The sequence below is a fragment of the Lethenteron reissneri genome, chromosome 55 (genome assembly GCF_015708825.2).
Source record: "Lethenteron reissneri isolate LAM-NWPU_2019-01 chromosome 55, ASM1570882v1, whole genome shotgun sequence".
NCBI lineage: Eukaryota > Metazoa > Chordata > Hyperoartia > Petromyzontiformes > Petromyzontidae > Lethenteron > Lethenteron reissneri.
In genome coordinates this window covers 8,171,413-8,189,104 of record NC_083833.1, presented here as the reverse complement: position 1 = coordinate 8,189,104, position 17,692 = coordinate 8,171,413, and the positions used below count along the sequence as shown (strand labels likewise).

At 53.4% G+C, this 17,692-nt stretch overlaps 1 protein-coding gene across 1 annotated transcript; it reads left to right on the top strand.

The window, feature by feature from the left end:
* The first annotated feature begins 2,062 nt into the window (after positions 1-2,062).
* ORC5 (origin recognition complex subunit 5) lies at positions 2,063-17,122 on the top strand. The gene is made up of 15 exons (XM_061574345.1): positions 2,063-2,243; positions 5,135-5,311; positions 5,787-5,879; positions 6,565-6,768; positions 7,164-7,238; positions 8,698-8,809; positions 9,021-9,151; positions 9,621-9,669; positions 10,534-10,624; positions 11,842-11,894; positions 12,201-12,313; positions 13,656-13,697; positions 14,393-14,503; positions 15,957-16,069; positions 16,590-17,122. Exons 2-15 carry the CDS (start codon positions 5,219-5,221, stop codon positions 16,633-16,635), a joined length of 1,326 nt encoding a protein of 441 aa, XP_061430329.1. The 5' UTR covers positions 2,063-2,243; positions 5,135-5,218; the 3' UTR covers positions 16,636-17,122.
* The last annotated feature ends 570 nt before the right edge of the window (positions 17,123-17,692 follow it).

The window sequence follows — 17,692 nt, the reverse complement described above, 5'->3', positions numbered from 1 at the left end:
TGGTGAACAGAGAGACTACATCGAAACCGACAAGCAAATCATCTGGAGAAAGTGAGATGTCCTTGATTAGAGAAACCAAGTGAGCTGAGTTAAGTACAGCTGAGGTGGACTTGCCCGTGAAAGGAAGCAGGGCCTCAGACAGAAATCGGGCCAGTTTGTAGATGGGTGAGTTAATGGTGGAGACGATAGGACGGTGGTGTACTATCGACGAATTGGCACGTTCTGTTTACGTGACAACCCTTACTAGTAGTTGGCTGTGTCGGGTGGTGGCGGGTTTTAACGACACACCATTTATATATTTACACGATCTAACCCAACAAAACCTCTATTATGAACCTATGTCACTGTTAACCGAAGGACGACTCTGTGCGTTGAACTTCTATCACGCTGTACGTAGCCCACCGTGCTAATCGGAGGTGCGGGCGAAGGACGAGAAACACAAAACACTCAGATGTCGCTGTGAGACTTCCTTCCCGCGGGGTGGGCACCACGGAGTAGCCGTACACCAGAGGTCGCAAACGGGTTTTGATTCCTTACCCGTACCCAGCCGCACCAGGGTCGCAAACGGGTACCCGTACCCAGCTGGGTACGGGTACGCTACCCGTACCCGTACCCAATGAGTGACAAACGGTTACTCACCGGTGACTCACGGCCTACCCGTACCCGTACCCGGCCACACCAGGGTCGCAAACAGGTACCCGTACTCGTACCCGGCCGGGTACAGGTAGCCGGGTATCGGGTAGGGTACGGGTATCGGGTACCCGGTTGCGACCTCTGCCGTACACCTCGGCTCGCCAGTAAAAGGCAGTGTAGCAAGCCGAGAGTGCAGGCAGATCTCCATCTGTTGCATCTCCCTTCCCATGGCTTTGAGGAGGGTGCCATCCTGTAACCTTGGCTCGTCAGGGGGGTGGTCGAGTGAACTCATCTCCATCTGTTGACATCTTTACGGGGATCGAGTGTTGCCCCCTCGCACGCGTGAGTTTTCTCCGGGTGCTCCGGTTAACCACCCCCCCCTCCCACCTCCCACATCCACACACCTCGAAGCAATGATTCGTTGGCCGATAATACCTCGACACCAGGGACGTGCGGTCAGGGGAGGCAGGGGAGGCAGAGCCTCACCTGTCATATACTCCAATGAAAATAGCTGTTACGAAAAGTAAAAAAAAAGAATAATCAATTAAAATAAATATTACGATTTTTCCCCTGATGTGTGTTATAAATGTCATTTCTATACGATTTATATCGTCAAAATCGCCAAATTTGCGGCGCTCCACTGCAAATACAGGAAGAGACGAGAGGTGAGGCAGCGACGAGCTCAGCCTCCCCTCTGACTGCGCAACCCCTCAGTAACTGGATGGATCGCGGGCAATAAGCGCGTGCCTGTTACTATCTCAGTATGTCACCAATGTAATGTTTGTAGACCCCTTCATTTCATGTCCTCGCCTTCCACACTCCAGGTAACTTATTTCACGTATGTGTATAAATATATTTAGGCTCGCTGGTCTCGTCATGAAACTGCAATGAAAAAGCACCAGGGGAGGCAGCCATCACATCTGCCTCACTGAGGGGGGCGTGTCTAACACGCCGAAGCCTAAGAATCCCACCGGCGCGATGACGTCACGCCTGGGAACGTCCCTCTTTCCCCTCGCGATGACGTCACGACGTCCGGTTTTACGTGATGACGTCACGACATCCGGTTTTACGCGATGACATCACGACGTCCGGTTTACGCGATGACGTCACGCCTGGGAACGTCCTTCTTTTCCCGCGTACCGTGACGTCACGACGTCCGGTTTTACGCGATGACGTCACGACGTCCGGTTTTACGCGATGACATCATGACGTCCGGTTTTACGCGAAGACATCACGACGACCGGTTTTACGCGATGACATCACGACGTCCGGTTTACGCGATGACATCACGACGTCCGGTTTACGCGATGACGTCACGACGTCCGGTTTTACGCGATGACGTCACGACGTCCGGTTTTACGCGATGACATCACGACGTCCGGTTTTACGCGATGACGTCACGACGTCCGGTTTTACGCGATGACGTCACCCCCCACCAGTTTGTCGGCGGTATCGTTGCAGAAATGTGACCGTGCCGTAGCGTCACAGCTAATTTACTTTCGGTAAGAATAATAAACGTGAGTGATATTAACGTTATCGCGATAATAGCAACTCTGACCACCACCCACCCCCCACGGCGAGAAAGGCTGCGGGGAGAGGCGACCGCCGTGGTAAGTTTTGTTCAAACAAAGTTTTGGGCGACTTCTGCAGCCGCGCACATGGTGTTACGAGGGTTCGCTCCCGCCATAGGAACGTGGAATGCACACTCCTGCGGTGTGTTGGTTGTCGGGCACGGGGGTAGGAAATGCGAAGAGGTCCTCGCGAGCATCACCCGGGGCGCAGCGGTTTCATTGATATCGACCCTCGGCCACCCGAGGCCTGGTCCGTATCCGAGACTTTGATCCCCGTGTGAGTCCCTTGGTGTCGATACGAGTCTGTAGGGTTCTGTGCGAGTCTATGGGTCCCTCTGTGAGTCTATGGGTCCCTCTGTGAGTCTATGGGTCCCTTTGTGAGTCTATGGGTCCCTCTGTGAGTCTATGGGTCCCTTTGTGAGTCTATGGGTCCCTTTGTGAGTCTATGGGTCCCTCTGTGAGTCTATGGGTCACTTTGTGAGTCTATGGGTCCCTATGTGAGTCTAGGGGTCCTCTGTGAGTCTATGGGTCCCTCTGTGAGTCTATGGGTCACTTTGTGAGTCTATGGGTCCCTCTGTGAGTCTATGGGTCCCTCTGTGAGTCTATGGGTCCCTCTGTGAGTCTATGGGTCCCTCTGTGAGTCTATGGGTCCCTCTGTGGGTCTATGGGTTCCTCTGTGAGTCTATGGGTTCCTCTGTGAGTCTATGGGTCCCTCTGTGAGTCTATGGGTTCCTCTGTGAGTCTATGTGTCCCTTTGTGAGTCTATGGGTCCCTCTGTGAGTCTATGGGTCCCTCTGTGAGTCTATGGGTTCCTCTGTGAGTCTATGGGTCCTTCTGTGAGTCTATGGGTCCCTTTGTGAGTCTATGGGTCCTTCTGTGAGTCTATGGGTCCCTTTGTGAGTCTATGGGTCCCTCTGTGAGTCTGGGTCCCTATGTGAGTCTATGGGTCCCTGTGTGAGTCTATGGGTCCCTCTGTGAGTCTATGGGTCCCTTTGTGAGTCTATGGGTCCCTATGTGAGTCTAGGGGTCCTCTGTGAGTCTATGGGTCCCTCTGTGAGTCTATGTGTCCCTTTGTGAGTCTATGGGTCCCTCAGTGAGTCTATGGGTCCCTCTGTGAGTCTATGGGTTCCTCTGTGAGTCTATGGGTCCCTCTGTGAGTCTATGGGTTCCTCTGTGAGTTTATGTGTCCCTTTGTGAGTCTATGGGTCCCTTTGTGAGTCTATGTGTCCCTCTGTGAGTCTATGGGTCCCTCTGTGAGTCTGGGTTCTTCTGTGAGTCTATGGGTCCCTTTGTGAGTCTATGGGTCCCAATTTGAATCGGGATCCATGTGATTCTGTTGGTCGGAATTTGAGTCTATGGGTCCCTCTGTGAGTCTGGTTCCCTATGTGAGTCTGTGGGTCTCTATGTGAGTCTATGGAACCCAATGTGAGACTATGGGTCTTTATGCGAGTCTGTGAGTCCCAATGTGAGTCTATGGAACCCAATGTGAGTATGGAACCCAATGTGCCTGGCCCACCAAGCCCTATTTCAATGCCCTATTTGGCCCTCTGTAACGGAATAACTTCAACAGATGAATACATAATATCGTGGCCTTCAAGGAAACAATAGGAGACGTTTCAGGCAACGGCCCTTCATGGAACATGTTAGGCCATACAGCGAAATGGAAAGATGTATGCATCCCTGGTTTCGGGGGTTACGGTGTTAGGTTTGGGGGTACGCGTTTGGCGTTAAGGGGTGTAAGGTGTCAGGGATAGGGAGTTAGAATTAGGGGTCAGATGTTGTGATTGGGTCTTTGGGTTACGGTGTGGGATTGGAAGTTGGGGTTGGGGGGTTAAGGGTTTAAGTTGTCAGGGATAGGGATTTTGGGGTAATGGGTTCGACATCAGAGGTAGGGGTCTGATGTGCATGGTCAACTCATACGGTTTACCATATACTTGTACAGGGAAATTGAGTTTTCAGGTCCATACGGTGTACAGCCGTTTCAATACGGGCAAAATATTTTTTAAACAATTTCTATTTTTTTTGTGTTTCTCCCTTGTGATGGGAATTTGCTGGATGAACGTTATCGCTTTATAAGGGTTACAAGGTGATAAATAAGGTCTGAATTGGTCTGTAATAAGGTAGGCACTGATAAGGGGTTGACAGATATGTAAATTACTCAATTGGACATTGTGAACAAGAGCTGCATAGCTCATCGGATTGCTCCAGTCTAAGTAAAGATTCTGATTCTGAATAGTATCACCGGAACTCACATAATAATGATGAATTCCACAGACTTCGACTAAAACTCCACAGGTTGCCATCGACTAAGACTGACTAAAATATAAAACGCTGACCAAATGAAAACTGAATGGGTGAGCCGGTGAGTGGGTGTGTTGAGTGATTGGATGAGTGTGTGAGTGAATGTGCGAGCGAGTTATTCAGTGGGCAAGTGGGAATTTTAGTGAAGGAGAGAGTGAGTGAGATGGTGAGTGACTAAGTGGGTGGGTGTGTGAGTGATTGAGTGGGTGAGTGGTTGCGCAAGTGAATAGGTGTTTTAGTGAGGGAGAGAATAGGTTAGTGGATGGGTGAAGAATAACAATAATGAAAATGTATAATGCTCATTCCACCATAGGATCCCAATGCGCATGAAAGCAGGAAACAGAACCAGGGGCAACCGACCAAACTAAATAGGGAAGGCCACTTTAAAGAGATGGGTTTTCAAATATCTACCGACTCTTGATTTTCTAATTTCAAGTGGCAAAGCGTTCCATAGTTTGGGTGCCACACTAAATGAGTGATTAAGTTGGGCGAGTGAGTGGACGGATTCATGAGAAGAGGGGGGCGGGCGAGTGAGTGGGTAAAATTTGCGCAGGTTGTCATCAGCCCCACAAACACTTTCGCCGACCCTAAAGCACGCCGGCTCTATTAACGCCGCTCACTGTCTTGAGGCTCAGGAGCCGGCGCCCAGCCTGCGCTTGCGGTTTTGGCGGGCGGACACTGCCCTCGAGTGGCTGGTGCTGCCACGTGCGAGGATGGAGGAGGAGGAGGAGACGCTGGCGCGGCTTGGAGCGCTTGTGCCGGGCCGGGAGGCGGTGCTACGCACCCTGCTGCAGCTCTTCGGACAGGTGTCTCTGCGTCCCGTCGCTCACCCCGCTCGCGATCCGCTGAGCAGATCACTGGGGGGAACTGGCGTCTGTGCCGCGCGCCTGTAATCCTGCACTGGAGGTAGCGAGGATTGGTGGATCGCGCAAATCGCGGAACTCCCCCATCCCTGGGCTTGCGTGGCCAGGACGGCAAGTGGGTTAATATCCACCTGTACGGGGAGCGAGTGTTGCACGCGTGGATTTTCACCGTGCAGTCTGGTGTCTTCTCATGTGTATGAACACTCGTTCGTGGAGTTGGCCAAGATATCTCGGTGTAGGACCCACAGAGCTTGGGCAATAGACGGTGTCAGTTCTGACTGACTTCCACGTTTGGCAACGATTAAATCAAAACGGGGGCTTAAGATGCAAATTGTATGAAATTATGTTGCATAAAAAAAATGCTTCTATTATTATTATTATTGCTGTTTGATGCTCATAATTTTTTCTATAATTGCAGCCTGAACACTACTCATACCCCTCCATATTTATTTATGGCAACACGTCGACCGGGAAGACCCATGTCATGCAGACGCTTTTGAGAGAACTTCAGGTATGGTTCCGACTGATCACGGCAGAAGCCGGCTCGGTTTATCGACTCGTGATCTGAAGGACCGCGAGTTCGAATCCCCGGTCAGGGTTTCGACTTTATGATTCTGCACAGAAACGTCCTTCTGCTACCTTGGTGTTCCTTAGTGATTCTACCACATCTATAAACTAAAACTATTTTAAATTTCACCAGGTAAGGCCCACTGAGCTATGTAGTTCTTTTTCAAAGGCGACCTGGCCACAAATGATAGCTCAACGAAGTGGCTTATCATGTGGACATTTATAGCAGCCAAATACTCTAAACGCATTTTGATTCTAAATGTGGAGGGAAAATCCGAAGGACCCAGAGAAAAATCCACGCGACCTCGGGGAGAGAGAGACACGCAAACTCCAAATATACAGCAAGTGTAAGGGTCGGTATCAAACCCACAACATCCTGTATACCAGGCGAGTTAGTTAACATCTCGTCATCATGGTGCGTTTTTCCCTTTTGGTAATCTGGCTGAACCATGGCCGCATGACTTCATATTTCCTGACTAAAATGCAGACGAATTCCACATTACCACATCAAAAGCAATATGTATGATTCCACTGCTCCACAACCACAGGTACGGTACAAATTCCGGTCTGCGTTCCGTGTTTAACCGAACGCCGCTGCCACCGCTCTATTTCTCTCTCTGTGCCGCCAGCTGCCGCACGCGTGGGTGAGCTGCGTGGAGTGCGTGTCGCCGCGCCTGCTTTTCGAGCACGTGCTGGACCAGCTGGTGGGGCTGTGCCCCGACAGAGCCAACTCCGCCCACCAGCGCTGCGACAACCTCAGCATCTTCACCAGGGCCTTCCGCACCGCCGCCACGGCCGCCCAGCACCGCCTGCGCGGGCGCACGGTCTACGTGGTGCGTGGACGAAGCTCGCATCTCATGATGGCGTGTGTTCGGTGTCATGTTCGTCGTCATAAGCATCGTCAGCAGCAGCAGCCTCACTGTCGGCAGCAGTACCGAACACAGGGGCAGTTGGTCTTTGTCGTACGTGGCCATAGTTTGCTTCTTACCCGCACTTGCCAGCAATGTCTATCATGGTCATCATCATTGTCTATCATTGTCGTCATCATCACTACCAATGTATATCATGGTCATCATCATCACCAATGTCTATCACGGTCACCATCATCATCGTCATCATCAATATCATCATCATCATCATCGCCAATGTCAGCTGCAGCAGCTCGTGCTGCCGCTATGAAAAAGGGACGACGCACGTTGACTCGCCGGCGCGATTCCTTCCTGTGCAGGTGCTGGACAAGGCTGAGTACGTACGGGACATGGACTACAGTCTGCTTGGTGCGTTCCTCAGGCTGCAGGAGCTGGTGAGTCCGCCGCACTCGTCACCGCCGACGTCATCGCCGCCGCGTTGGTACGCTCCGCACGTCGCCAACCCTTGTGAATTGTGCGCGAGGGCACGGGGTCGGAAACCTGCGGCTACGGAACCGCACGCGGCTCTTTAAGGACTGCTGGTTTCGTGACGTCATTTAACGAGGACGCCACCGTCTCTCGTATTCACCGCACGGTGCATTGCGGCTCTTTGATATATTGAGTTTCTTTACGAATTGGGAAAAAAATGGCTCTCCTCGTTTATTTTTGTTGCCAACCCCAGCGCTCTGTTATGGCCAAGTATCTAAACCCTTTTACAGCTCGCGACGGTGGCTAGGAGATGTTACCTACCTCGCCTGGTATGTATACAGGAGAACGTGGGTTCGATCCCAACGCTGTTCGTCTGCTGTATATTTGGAGTTTGCGTGTCTCTCTCCCCGTGGTCGCATGCATGGAGTTTTCTCCGAGACCTCCGGTTTTCCCCTCCAAATTTCGGTCTCGAGGGCAGTGCACACATCTTCCAAGCATGTTGGCATTTGTTTTCCACAAGTGTGTGTGTGGTTACTGTAAACTGTCATCCTCTACGATACCAGAGAGGGTGCTTTTTAAAAAAATCGCACCTCTGATTGGCACGGTTGGCTACGTGCGGTTAGAAAGAAGTTTAACATACAGTCATGGGGCATACATCAAAAGCCTAGCGCTTACATCGGTAGCGTTGGCAAAGGCGATGCTAATGGAGCGCTTTCAGGCTTCTAAACTAAACTATAAACTATTTAACATTTTTTTTATTCTACCAGGTAAGACCCCACTGAGCTATGTAGCTCTTTTTCCGAAGCGACCTGGCCACAAATAACTCAAAGAAGTGGCTTATCACGTGGAGATTTATAGCAGCAAAATCCTCTTAAATGTGTGATGTTGATTCTAAATGTGGAGGGACCCGGAGAAAAGTCCATGCAACCACGGGGAGAGAGAGAGACACCCAAACAGCAAGCATCAGGGTCGGGGGATTGAACCCAAGACCTCCTGTATACCAGGTGAGGTAGTTAACATCTTGCCACCACAACCCCCCAATGACTGCACAGGGCTTCTAGCCAACCATGGCAATAGGAGGTGCGGGCCTCTAGCCCTGCGCAGTCACAGGGCTTCTGTGCGGTCAGAGGTCACCAGGCTGTGCGGTCAGAGGTCACAGCGCTGCTGTGTGGTCATAGGTCGCCAGGCTGTGCGGTCAGAGGTCACGGCTTCTGTGCGGTGAGAGGTCACAGGGCTTCTGTGTGGTCAGAGGTCACAGGGCTTGTGCGGTCACAGGTCACGGCTTCTGTGCGGTGAGAGGTCACAGGACCTCTGTGCGGTCAGAGGTCACAGGGCTTCTAGCTTCTAGCTCTGTGCCGACGTGCCACGACCAGGACGGCGTAACCACGTCACCCCTCCACCGTCCCGCCGATCCGTGCCGCGCAGACCGAGTGCAACGTGACGGTGGTGCTGCTCAGCGAGCTCGTGTGGGAGAATTTCCGCGGGGATACTGGTTTCTACGAGCCCATCACCCTGCACTTCCCCGTCTACACCAAAGGTGTCGCCCCACCAATAGACGTCTTCACGATTGCCGTGCCGCAGTACGTTTGTCTCGTTTGTGCAGTGCCTCGGTCGCACCGTCTGATTTGTACCGTCCCGTTTGTAGCGTGTCGTCGTGTCTCACCCCACACTTGTATCTCACCACGCGATCGTCGTGTCTCACCTCGCGATCGTCGTGTATCGCCCCACGCTCATCTCCTTGCCTTCAGGGGAGCTGCAGCAGATCCTGTGCAGAGACCAGCCCCCGGAGGTGACCTCTGACCTGTACACCACCTACGTGAACATCCTGCTGGGCGTGTTCCACACAGTGTGCCGCGACCTGCGCGAGCTGAAGCACCTCGTGAGCAATGCATCTCCTGCACACAGCCAAACGCCAAACACCAGCGGCAAACACCACCAAACAACGGCAAACACCACCAAACTACGGCAAACACCACCAAACAACGGCAAACACCACAAAACAACGGCAAACACCACCAAACAACGGCAAACACCACCAAACAACGGCAAACACCACCAAACAACGGCAAACACCACCAAACAACGGCAAACACCACCAAACAACGGCAAACACCACCAAACAACGGCAAACACCACCAAACAACGGCAAACACCGCCACTGTCGTCGTCGTCATCATCGTCATTGTCGTCATCGTCGTCGTTGTCGTCATCATTGTCATCGTCGTCATCGTCGTCATTGTCGTCATTGTCGTCATCGTCGTCATTGTCGTCATTGTCGTCATCGTCATCATCATCGTTATCGTAGTAATAGTCACGAGCGTAACAACTACTCTCTATCCTTGCCACAGGCCGCCTTAAACTTCCAGAAGTTCTGCGAGCCCCTGCAGAAGGGTGAAGGTGAGAGAGCCCCGAGTGCACGAGAGCCAGGTGCATGAGCCCTGCCCCCCCACCCCACCCCCCACCCACTCTTCCCGCACCGGGGTACGGTAGGTACCAACGCCGGTCTGCTCCTCCGTTCTGCGGTTAACCGGACACCACGGCCGCTGACGCATGCTCCCATTGGCGGGCGAGTGGGCTGGCGAGCGGGTGAGCGGGCAAGCTGCTCACGTGACGGAACGTTTTATGTAACGCTCGCCGTTTGTGAAATGCTGGAGGATTTGGAAGGAAGGAAATAGTGAGGCGATATCTGCGGCCGCCTGGAACGCCCTTCCGATATTAGGAAGCCACTGGGAGCTATGCACTTTTAAATCATACAGATTGAAAAGCGATTTATTTAGAACTGATTTTTGTGTTTAGTTTGTTGTTATCCTTCCCGTGCACCTCCGATTAGCGTGGTTGGCTACGTACTGTGCGAAAGAAGTTTGACATATGTACGTACCTAACCAGCCCCCCCAAACCCCCCTGGGGATAAGTGGATGGATTTGCCGCACGCCTCTTTCGCGGATAACGGGGATGCCGTTCCGCAAAAGACTTATCTGAAGTCACCAATAATAATAATAATGGGTTTTCCCGGAGCCCTCCAGCTGCCGCCAATAGGAGTCGCGGATAATGTGGCGCGGTGGATAAGAGGGGGGAAAGCCGTGGCGATCATCGCATGTCAGCGTCGCACGTGCCGGCCATTGTCGTCACCGAATTGCGTCCGCCCCCCCTCGCCCCCCCCCCCCCCCGCGCCACCCGCCCCCCCCCCCGCGCCACCCGCCCCCCCCGCCCCCCCTCGCCCCCCCCCCCCCCCCCCCCCGCCTCCCCCGGGCGTCGTTGCAGCCACGGCGACGGACGTGCACAAGCTGTGGCGGAACATCGAGCCGCACCTCAAGAAAGCCATGCAGACCGTGCACCTGCGGGAGGTCTCCAGGTGCGGCAGCCAACGCAGGGGAGGGGGGGGGGGTCCCGGCTGTGGGCTGGCCCACAGCCGGGACCCCCCCCCCCTCCCCCGCACGCAGGCGGGCAGCAACCGACTGCCTACCTGTGGATGTGAAACGCTCGTTGACTGGCTGAAAACATCTTGATATGTGGGGCACCGCAGAGCTTGGGCAGTTGTTGGCAGCGCCGGCTCGCCCCCACCGCCACGGCGGGCGCGGAGTTACGAGCTGAGAGATTGCCTTCACTTTTCGCAACTTCCCGTGCCCGTCCAACGCTCTCGCTCATCGTTAACCACCCACCGCCGCTTTCGCCGTCGTTTATTTGACCCATCGTCATATTGGTGAAGGCGCTGAACACGTTTTTTGTTGTTGTTACGGCGGAATAGCTGTGATGAGACGAGTTGATGAGAAGCACGGCCCGTGCTATGTACGAATTAAAATAAGATCAGAAGGTGATTGCTTTGCAGCTCGAAATGAGCATCGAGACATCCGGAGCTCCTCTCCTGTTGTACAGCCCTGCAGAGGCAGCGGTGGAAATTCCACATTCCTGCGGTTGAGTCTCGTCTCTCCACAGGAGAACTGCTGTTGACTTTCCCCACAAAGTGGTGCGCTCTGTTTTATTGACCCCGGAGGCACGATGGGTTTGGTGGAGTCAGCCTCCAGCCACAATTTGAACTCCCGACCTTCCCATGAGCTTCGCGTGTCGAGTTTTACCGAACCAATGATAATTGCCGCGTCAAACCCTCGCACACACGTGGCTATGTAATTTAGTTTGGCTGTGTTGGGTGGTGGAGGCTCTTGCGAGAGTTAGCCGCGTCATTTCTTGTCCTTAACCCAAATATCATGAAGCTTCCTATCGTGAGCCTTCCTATCGTAAACCTTACTCACTCGTGCGAGCCTACCGATTGTGACCCTTACTATGGGTGAGCCCGCTCTAGGGACCCCTTGACTTGTCTACAAACCCACACAGGGTTCCCTGGATAGACCTCTTTCCGTGAGCCCATGGCCTAACTACACTCACCTAAGAGGCCTTTATATTTGCCCACACACATATATATATAAACACAACACACACACACTCGTGGACCCAACCTCTGAATTGTCAGAGGGCTGGTGAACCTAGCATGAGATGCTGCATGCTCAATTTCTCGTGTGATTGCTCGCTAACGCTGTCGCTTGCACGCCGCCGTGTGTACCCTGTTGTGATCAGCGCACAGTGGGAGAAGATACAGCAGCAGCAGGAGGATGCGACGCAGATCAAGGGTACGTATTGCGCTCGCACCTCCCGGCTACCACGCGGTTGGCTACGTACGGCGCGAAAGACGTTCAACGTACACGCATGCACACGCGCATCCCCTGGCGACGCCGGTCGTTTGCAATCGCCAGCGAAACGTCAAACTCAAATCGTGCAACGGCGCGGCTTGGCTCTCTTAAACGCCTCCGGCGTGCTGAAGCGGCAACCCGTTTGGCACGTTCTGCTCGCGTGACAAACCTTTGCCAGTTGGCGGGGGGGAGGAGGAGGTGGGTTTAATGGCGGCGGCGGTGGCGGTGGTTGCTCTCCGCGCTCAGGCCCGTCGGCGCACGCTCACGTGGAGCTGCCGTTCTACTCCAAGTTCCTGCTGATCGCCGCGTACCTGGCCTCCTACAACCCGGCCCGGACAGACCGACGGTTCTTCGTGAAGGTGCGGCTCACAATCAGAGTCTTTATTTATCGTGGAGAAATCCGGTGAGCTGCGAGGGTGCCACGGTGGCTAGGAGATGTCAGCTACCTCGCCCGGTATGCAGGAGGTCGTGGGTTCGATCCCAACCCTGACCCCGGTATATTTGGAGTTTGCGTGTCTCTCTCCCCGTGGTCGAGTGGATGTTTCTCCGTGTCCTCCGGTTTTTCCCCTCCACATTTATATTCAACATCGCGTGTTTAGAGTATTGCCTGCTATATATTACCACGTGATAAGCCACTTCGTTGAGCTATCATTTGTGGCCAGGTCGCCTCTGATAAAGAGCCATGTAGCTCAGTATGCCTTTCCTGGTAAAATAGAAATAGGAAATAGCAGGTAGGGCTCACTGGGCTATGTAGCCCTTTTTCAAAAGTGACCTGGCTATCGCAAATTATAGTTAAATTAAGTGGCTTACCATTGTGGAAATTTCTAGCAGCCAAATACTCTAAATGCACGTCGATTCTAAATGTGGAGGGAAAAGCCGGAACACCCGGAGAAAAATCCTCGCGAGAACAGGAAGAGAGACACGCAAACTCCAAATATACAGCAGGCGTCAGGGTGGTGATCGAACCCACGACTTCTCGCACACGAGGCGAGGTAGTTAACATCTCCTAGCCACCGCGGGGTGTGGATGCGTCACAGGAGACCTGATATCCACGACCGCACCTCACGGCTGTCGAGCCGCTATGTCCCATCATCAAGCCGGTGCTGTCCGATTGCCCTGCCACGAGAATTTACCGTAAATTTACCGTGAAGGTTGGTGAAGCGGTGGAGAGGGAGGAGTGGACATTCCCAGTTTTGATATCAAACTCGGATCGCCGGGTTCGGGTGCTTAGTGCGGCGCTTTAACCACTTGATCACGTTGACGATGTTGACGATGTTGACTGTTGACTACTTTGACGATGCCTTCTTTTAGCCCCGCCCCCCTCCCTCCCGATACGTTCCATTCATTGGCTACCACATTCTGATAAGCTCTCCCCCCCCACTCTCCTCCCCCCCCCCAACTTGTATTTAAGGGCTTGCATCTTGAATCCTTGCCTCACTTGATGCAGCAAATCTGGCTGTGACGGTCCCACCTGATGACGGAGACTTGTGTTGCCTCCAAAAAGTCGTGATTTTATTGTTTTATTTTTATTAATTTTAATTTCATTTTTTACCTACGTGACTTTACCGAAAGAACTAAGAGTATGAATCCTTGCAGTCACGAAAGCTTCAAATCTAGAATTGATGTTGACTACGTTGACGATGTTGACGATGTTGACTGTTGACTACGTTGACGATGTTGCTGCTGCTGCTGCTGTTTCAGTTCTCCGAGAAGAAGAAGAAGACGTTTGTGAGGCGTGAGAAGGTGAGGGCTCTTCGTGTCGTCCCGTACCCTCCTCGCCTCCTCCGCACATCACACGTTGCAGCCCGGGAAGTTCAAGCGTCGGGGAGACGATGAGCCGGCACCTGGGTTCGAAATAGCGGGTTTCAGCCGCCCGTCATTGAACCGGGTTTTCGGGGTTTATAGCGGCGAGTCCATGCTCTCCACGGATCGCTCGCCCAAGTGACTGCTGCGCAAAATAAAAAAGAACCCGCGAGCACGTTCAGTTTGGTCGCGCGCTTATTTGGCTGAAGTGCTGAATCGTCGGATTGGCACCGCACGTATCTCCCGAAAATCTCTCCCATCGCACGGTGGCATGTCGCTTGCACGTAGTGCCAGGTCGCGCCGACGACGTCACGCCTACGTCACGCCTACGTCACGCCTACGTCACGCCTCCCCCCACCCCCCCACCCAGGACTTGTACCCCGCGCGGGGAAGTGCTCGCGAAGCCAAAATAGAGTGTGCAACGTTAACTGGCATTAGCCAACACATCCCAATGCTGCACGTCGTGGCAACGTCACCCCTCCCACCCGTCCCACCCGCCCCCGAATAACTTGGCAGGACCCTCCTGAAAACTAGGTTTTGAAACTCGCAAAACAAACGCGACGTGGACTATCGCCGCCCCAACCGCTAACCGCCCTACCACCACCACCAACCATGTCCTCCTTCCTACCTCCCAGACCAGCAACCACCTCATTGGGCCCAAGGCCTTCCCGATGGACCGCATGATGGCCATCTTCTACAGCATCGTGGACGGACGTGTGGCGCCCACCGCCAGCATCTTCTCCCAGGTACGGCGTCCCTGCGGTTCCGTACCGGGGGGTGCGTACGGCACAGCTGGCAGGCCAGTCCACTCAGGGAGCCTTCCATTTAGACGGTGGGGAGATGGGGAGGGGGATTCCTCAGAAATCATCGTCGTTTTCATCGTCATCACCTGTCAGATTAAGGTATCCCAAAGCGGTCGCCCCCCCCCCATATCTCTGATTAGCACAGTTTGCTACGTTTGGTGCGAAAGAAGTTCCAAAGACAAAGATCCCCCATATAAAGCTTTCGTGACTGCAGGAATTCATATTCTTTGGGTCTTTCGGTAAAGTGACGTAGAACAAAAATAATTAACAAATTAATAAAAATCCAATAAAATAAACTACGGCGTTTCTGATGACGATTGCTTGTGTTGCGATGATCAAAACGTCGTAGTTGTTAATTTTTTTGTTCTACGTGACTTTACCGAAAGACCCAAAGAATATGAATCCCCCATATACCTTGAACACACTGTTGGGGCAAGTGCTGTTAGCGAGCACCTATGAAGGCCGACACGGTACACGAGGGGTTGGTTGGACAGCACCACGCCCGACCGCATTTGTCTCCCCAGTGGCGATGTTTACACACCGCACCAGGTACTCATTTGAGGCTCAGTCGACCTTGGGGAGGAGGCCCAGGACCGGTTCAGATAATCGTCACTGGTGTTGGCCGTGAGAATCGAACTTGGCTTGCCGGGTTCGTAGCGCAGCGCGCTAATCACTGCTGCACCCCTCCCCACATACACACATATACAGAGTGCTGATGGGACTATCGTTTTTAATGGAAAAAGAACGGATAATATACCGTAACATGATAACAAATGCAATGTTAATAGCTTAAAAAAGTCAGTGTCCACTTGTTCGCCATCATTGTCAACGTGTGGTCTGGAATCTTCTCCAGGTGGTCTCCAGAGCCCGGAGGCACATTTCTTGTGGCATTGTTGCAAATTCTTAGAAGTGTTCGCATTTTTTGCTAGCATCCTGTACATACATTTCTCGGGGTCTCGAGATGCAGTGATCCCGTCTAGCTCCCGCGTACGGGCCGAGTTAATCGCTCCATCTCTGTGGCGGACGTCGCCCCACGGGCGTCTCGTCTCCTTTGGCTGACGCTCTGTCCTCATCCGTTGTCGTGAAGTGGGCGGGGTGGGCAGGACAAAGGGGCAGTTGCTCTACGCTCCGAATGGATGTCCTCACCCCGTGGCGCGACACCGATAGCACAAATCGGCGTACAAACAACTTCTCGCGCTCACGATGGACGCGTCGGTTTTTATTTTAAGAATTGCCACTTTTGGACCGTCGCCTCTGCGGGAGGGCTCGTGCGAGTGAGAGCGCCGCTTGAGGGGTTCTCGGGAGTAGTTCTGCGACGTCCAGTTCTGCGGGCGGCTCGTTCTCTGCGAGAGAGTTTTTTTTTTCCGTCCGTGCGCGCCCCTCCCTCCTCCCCCAGATCTCGTCGCTGGTGAGCCTGCAGCTGCTGACGCTCGTGCGTCACAGCGACCAGATCGACAGCCCCAAGTACAAGTGCACCGCGTCGCTCGACTTCATCCGCGCCATTGCCAGGTACAGCGCCCGCCGGCGACCGCGACGGACGCAGCTCTCTCGCGCCCACGCACGTGCGCAGCCGTTCCCCCGCGCTTTGTCGGGCGCGCATAGCATTCGTCAACGAGCCATTGGTCGTCGTTATTTGGACGGCAGGGTGGCGCGGCGGCATCACTTGTCGCCCCCAGCAGGAAGGAGGCCTGGGTTTGATCCCGGGCTCGGGCGCCTCTCTGCGTGGAGTGTTTGTCTTCTCCCCCTGTTTTGCATGTGTTTCCTCCGGGTTGTCCCGGATTCCTCCCGTAGCTAAAAAAGAAAGGCGCACATCGTTGTAACTGGTATTGGGCCAAAACATCGCAATGCTAAACCATGTACCTCCAAAATATTCGATTGGGATTTCACACGGCAGCAGCAGCAGCAGCAGCAGCAGCGTCGCCCCCCTACTGTGAAAGCTTGGCAAGTAGAATCATAACGGTAATAATAATGAGTTTGAGGGAGATGTCTTGATGGCACGCACGTTTGTCAAATTGTTCCCCCTTTCCAGGACGGTGAACTTCGACGTGGTGCGGTACCTCTTCGACTTCGTGTGAGGACGACGGCGGGCGGGGCGAAGGGGAGCCGCCGTCGGACACAGCACGGTGGGGGGGGCGGGGGCGGAGAAGTCAAGCTCGACCGATCTCGCTCACTCGCTCCGGGGAGTCCGCCGACAGACCGACCACAATGCGGCATCTCTCCCTCGCCGCGTCCGTCCGTCCTGACGGTGTTGCAGCGCGCGGTCGCAATGTGTGCGTGCGTGCGAATGCATCCGCTCTATAAACTGTTTGGGGGGGACGAGAACCTCCGGTCGCGCTGCGTCGACGCCGCGGTGCTGGCTCGCCTCGCACGGCCGTCGTGCGGGTCGGGTGTAAAGGAGCGGGAGCTGGAGGACGAGGAGGGTGCAGACCAAACAATAGGAGGCTCTTATCTTGTTGCCGTGTACACCTGGGCCCTGTGCTCCAGGCTCGTCCGACGCCAGTTTGAAGTCATACTCTTAGTTCTTTGGGTAAAGTCACGTAGGTAAAAAATGAAATTAAAATTAATAAAAATAAAATAATAAATCACGACGTTTCGGAGGCAACACAAGTCTCCGTCATCAGATGGTACCGTCACAGCCAGATTTGCTGCCGCTTGATGCAGCAAATCTGGCTATGACGGTTCCACCTGATGATGGAGACTTGTGTTGCCTCCGAAACGTCGTGATTTTTTATTTTATTAATTTTAATTTCATTTTTTACCTACGTGACTTTACCCAAAGAACTAAGAGTATGAATCTTTGCAGTCACGAAAGCTTCAAATCTAGAATTAAGTTTGAAGTCACTTTGGCGGAGAGGTCTCGCGACGCACCTGACCGCAACGTCACGCGCTTGGTCTCGCGTCGGAAGCTTCCGACTTGCGCCTGGCAGCCATGGGACATAGCATGAGTGTAGCGACAAGATGCGAGCTGGGGGGGGGTCTCTTTTTTGTTTGGTTTTACTGCGCCGTTTTTTTTAACAATCGCCTGCGCGTTGGTATCGCATTTCGTAATAAACGACCATTTTGCAGAATTTTTCTCCACGAGCCGCTTTTATTTCAGACGGTGATGTACGTTCAGAAATTCCACATTTTTTT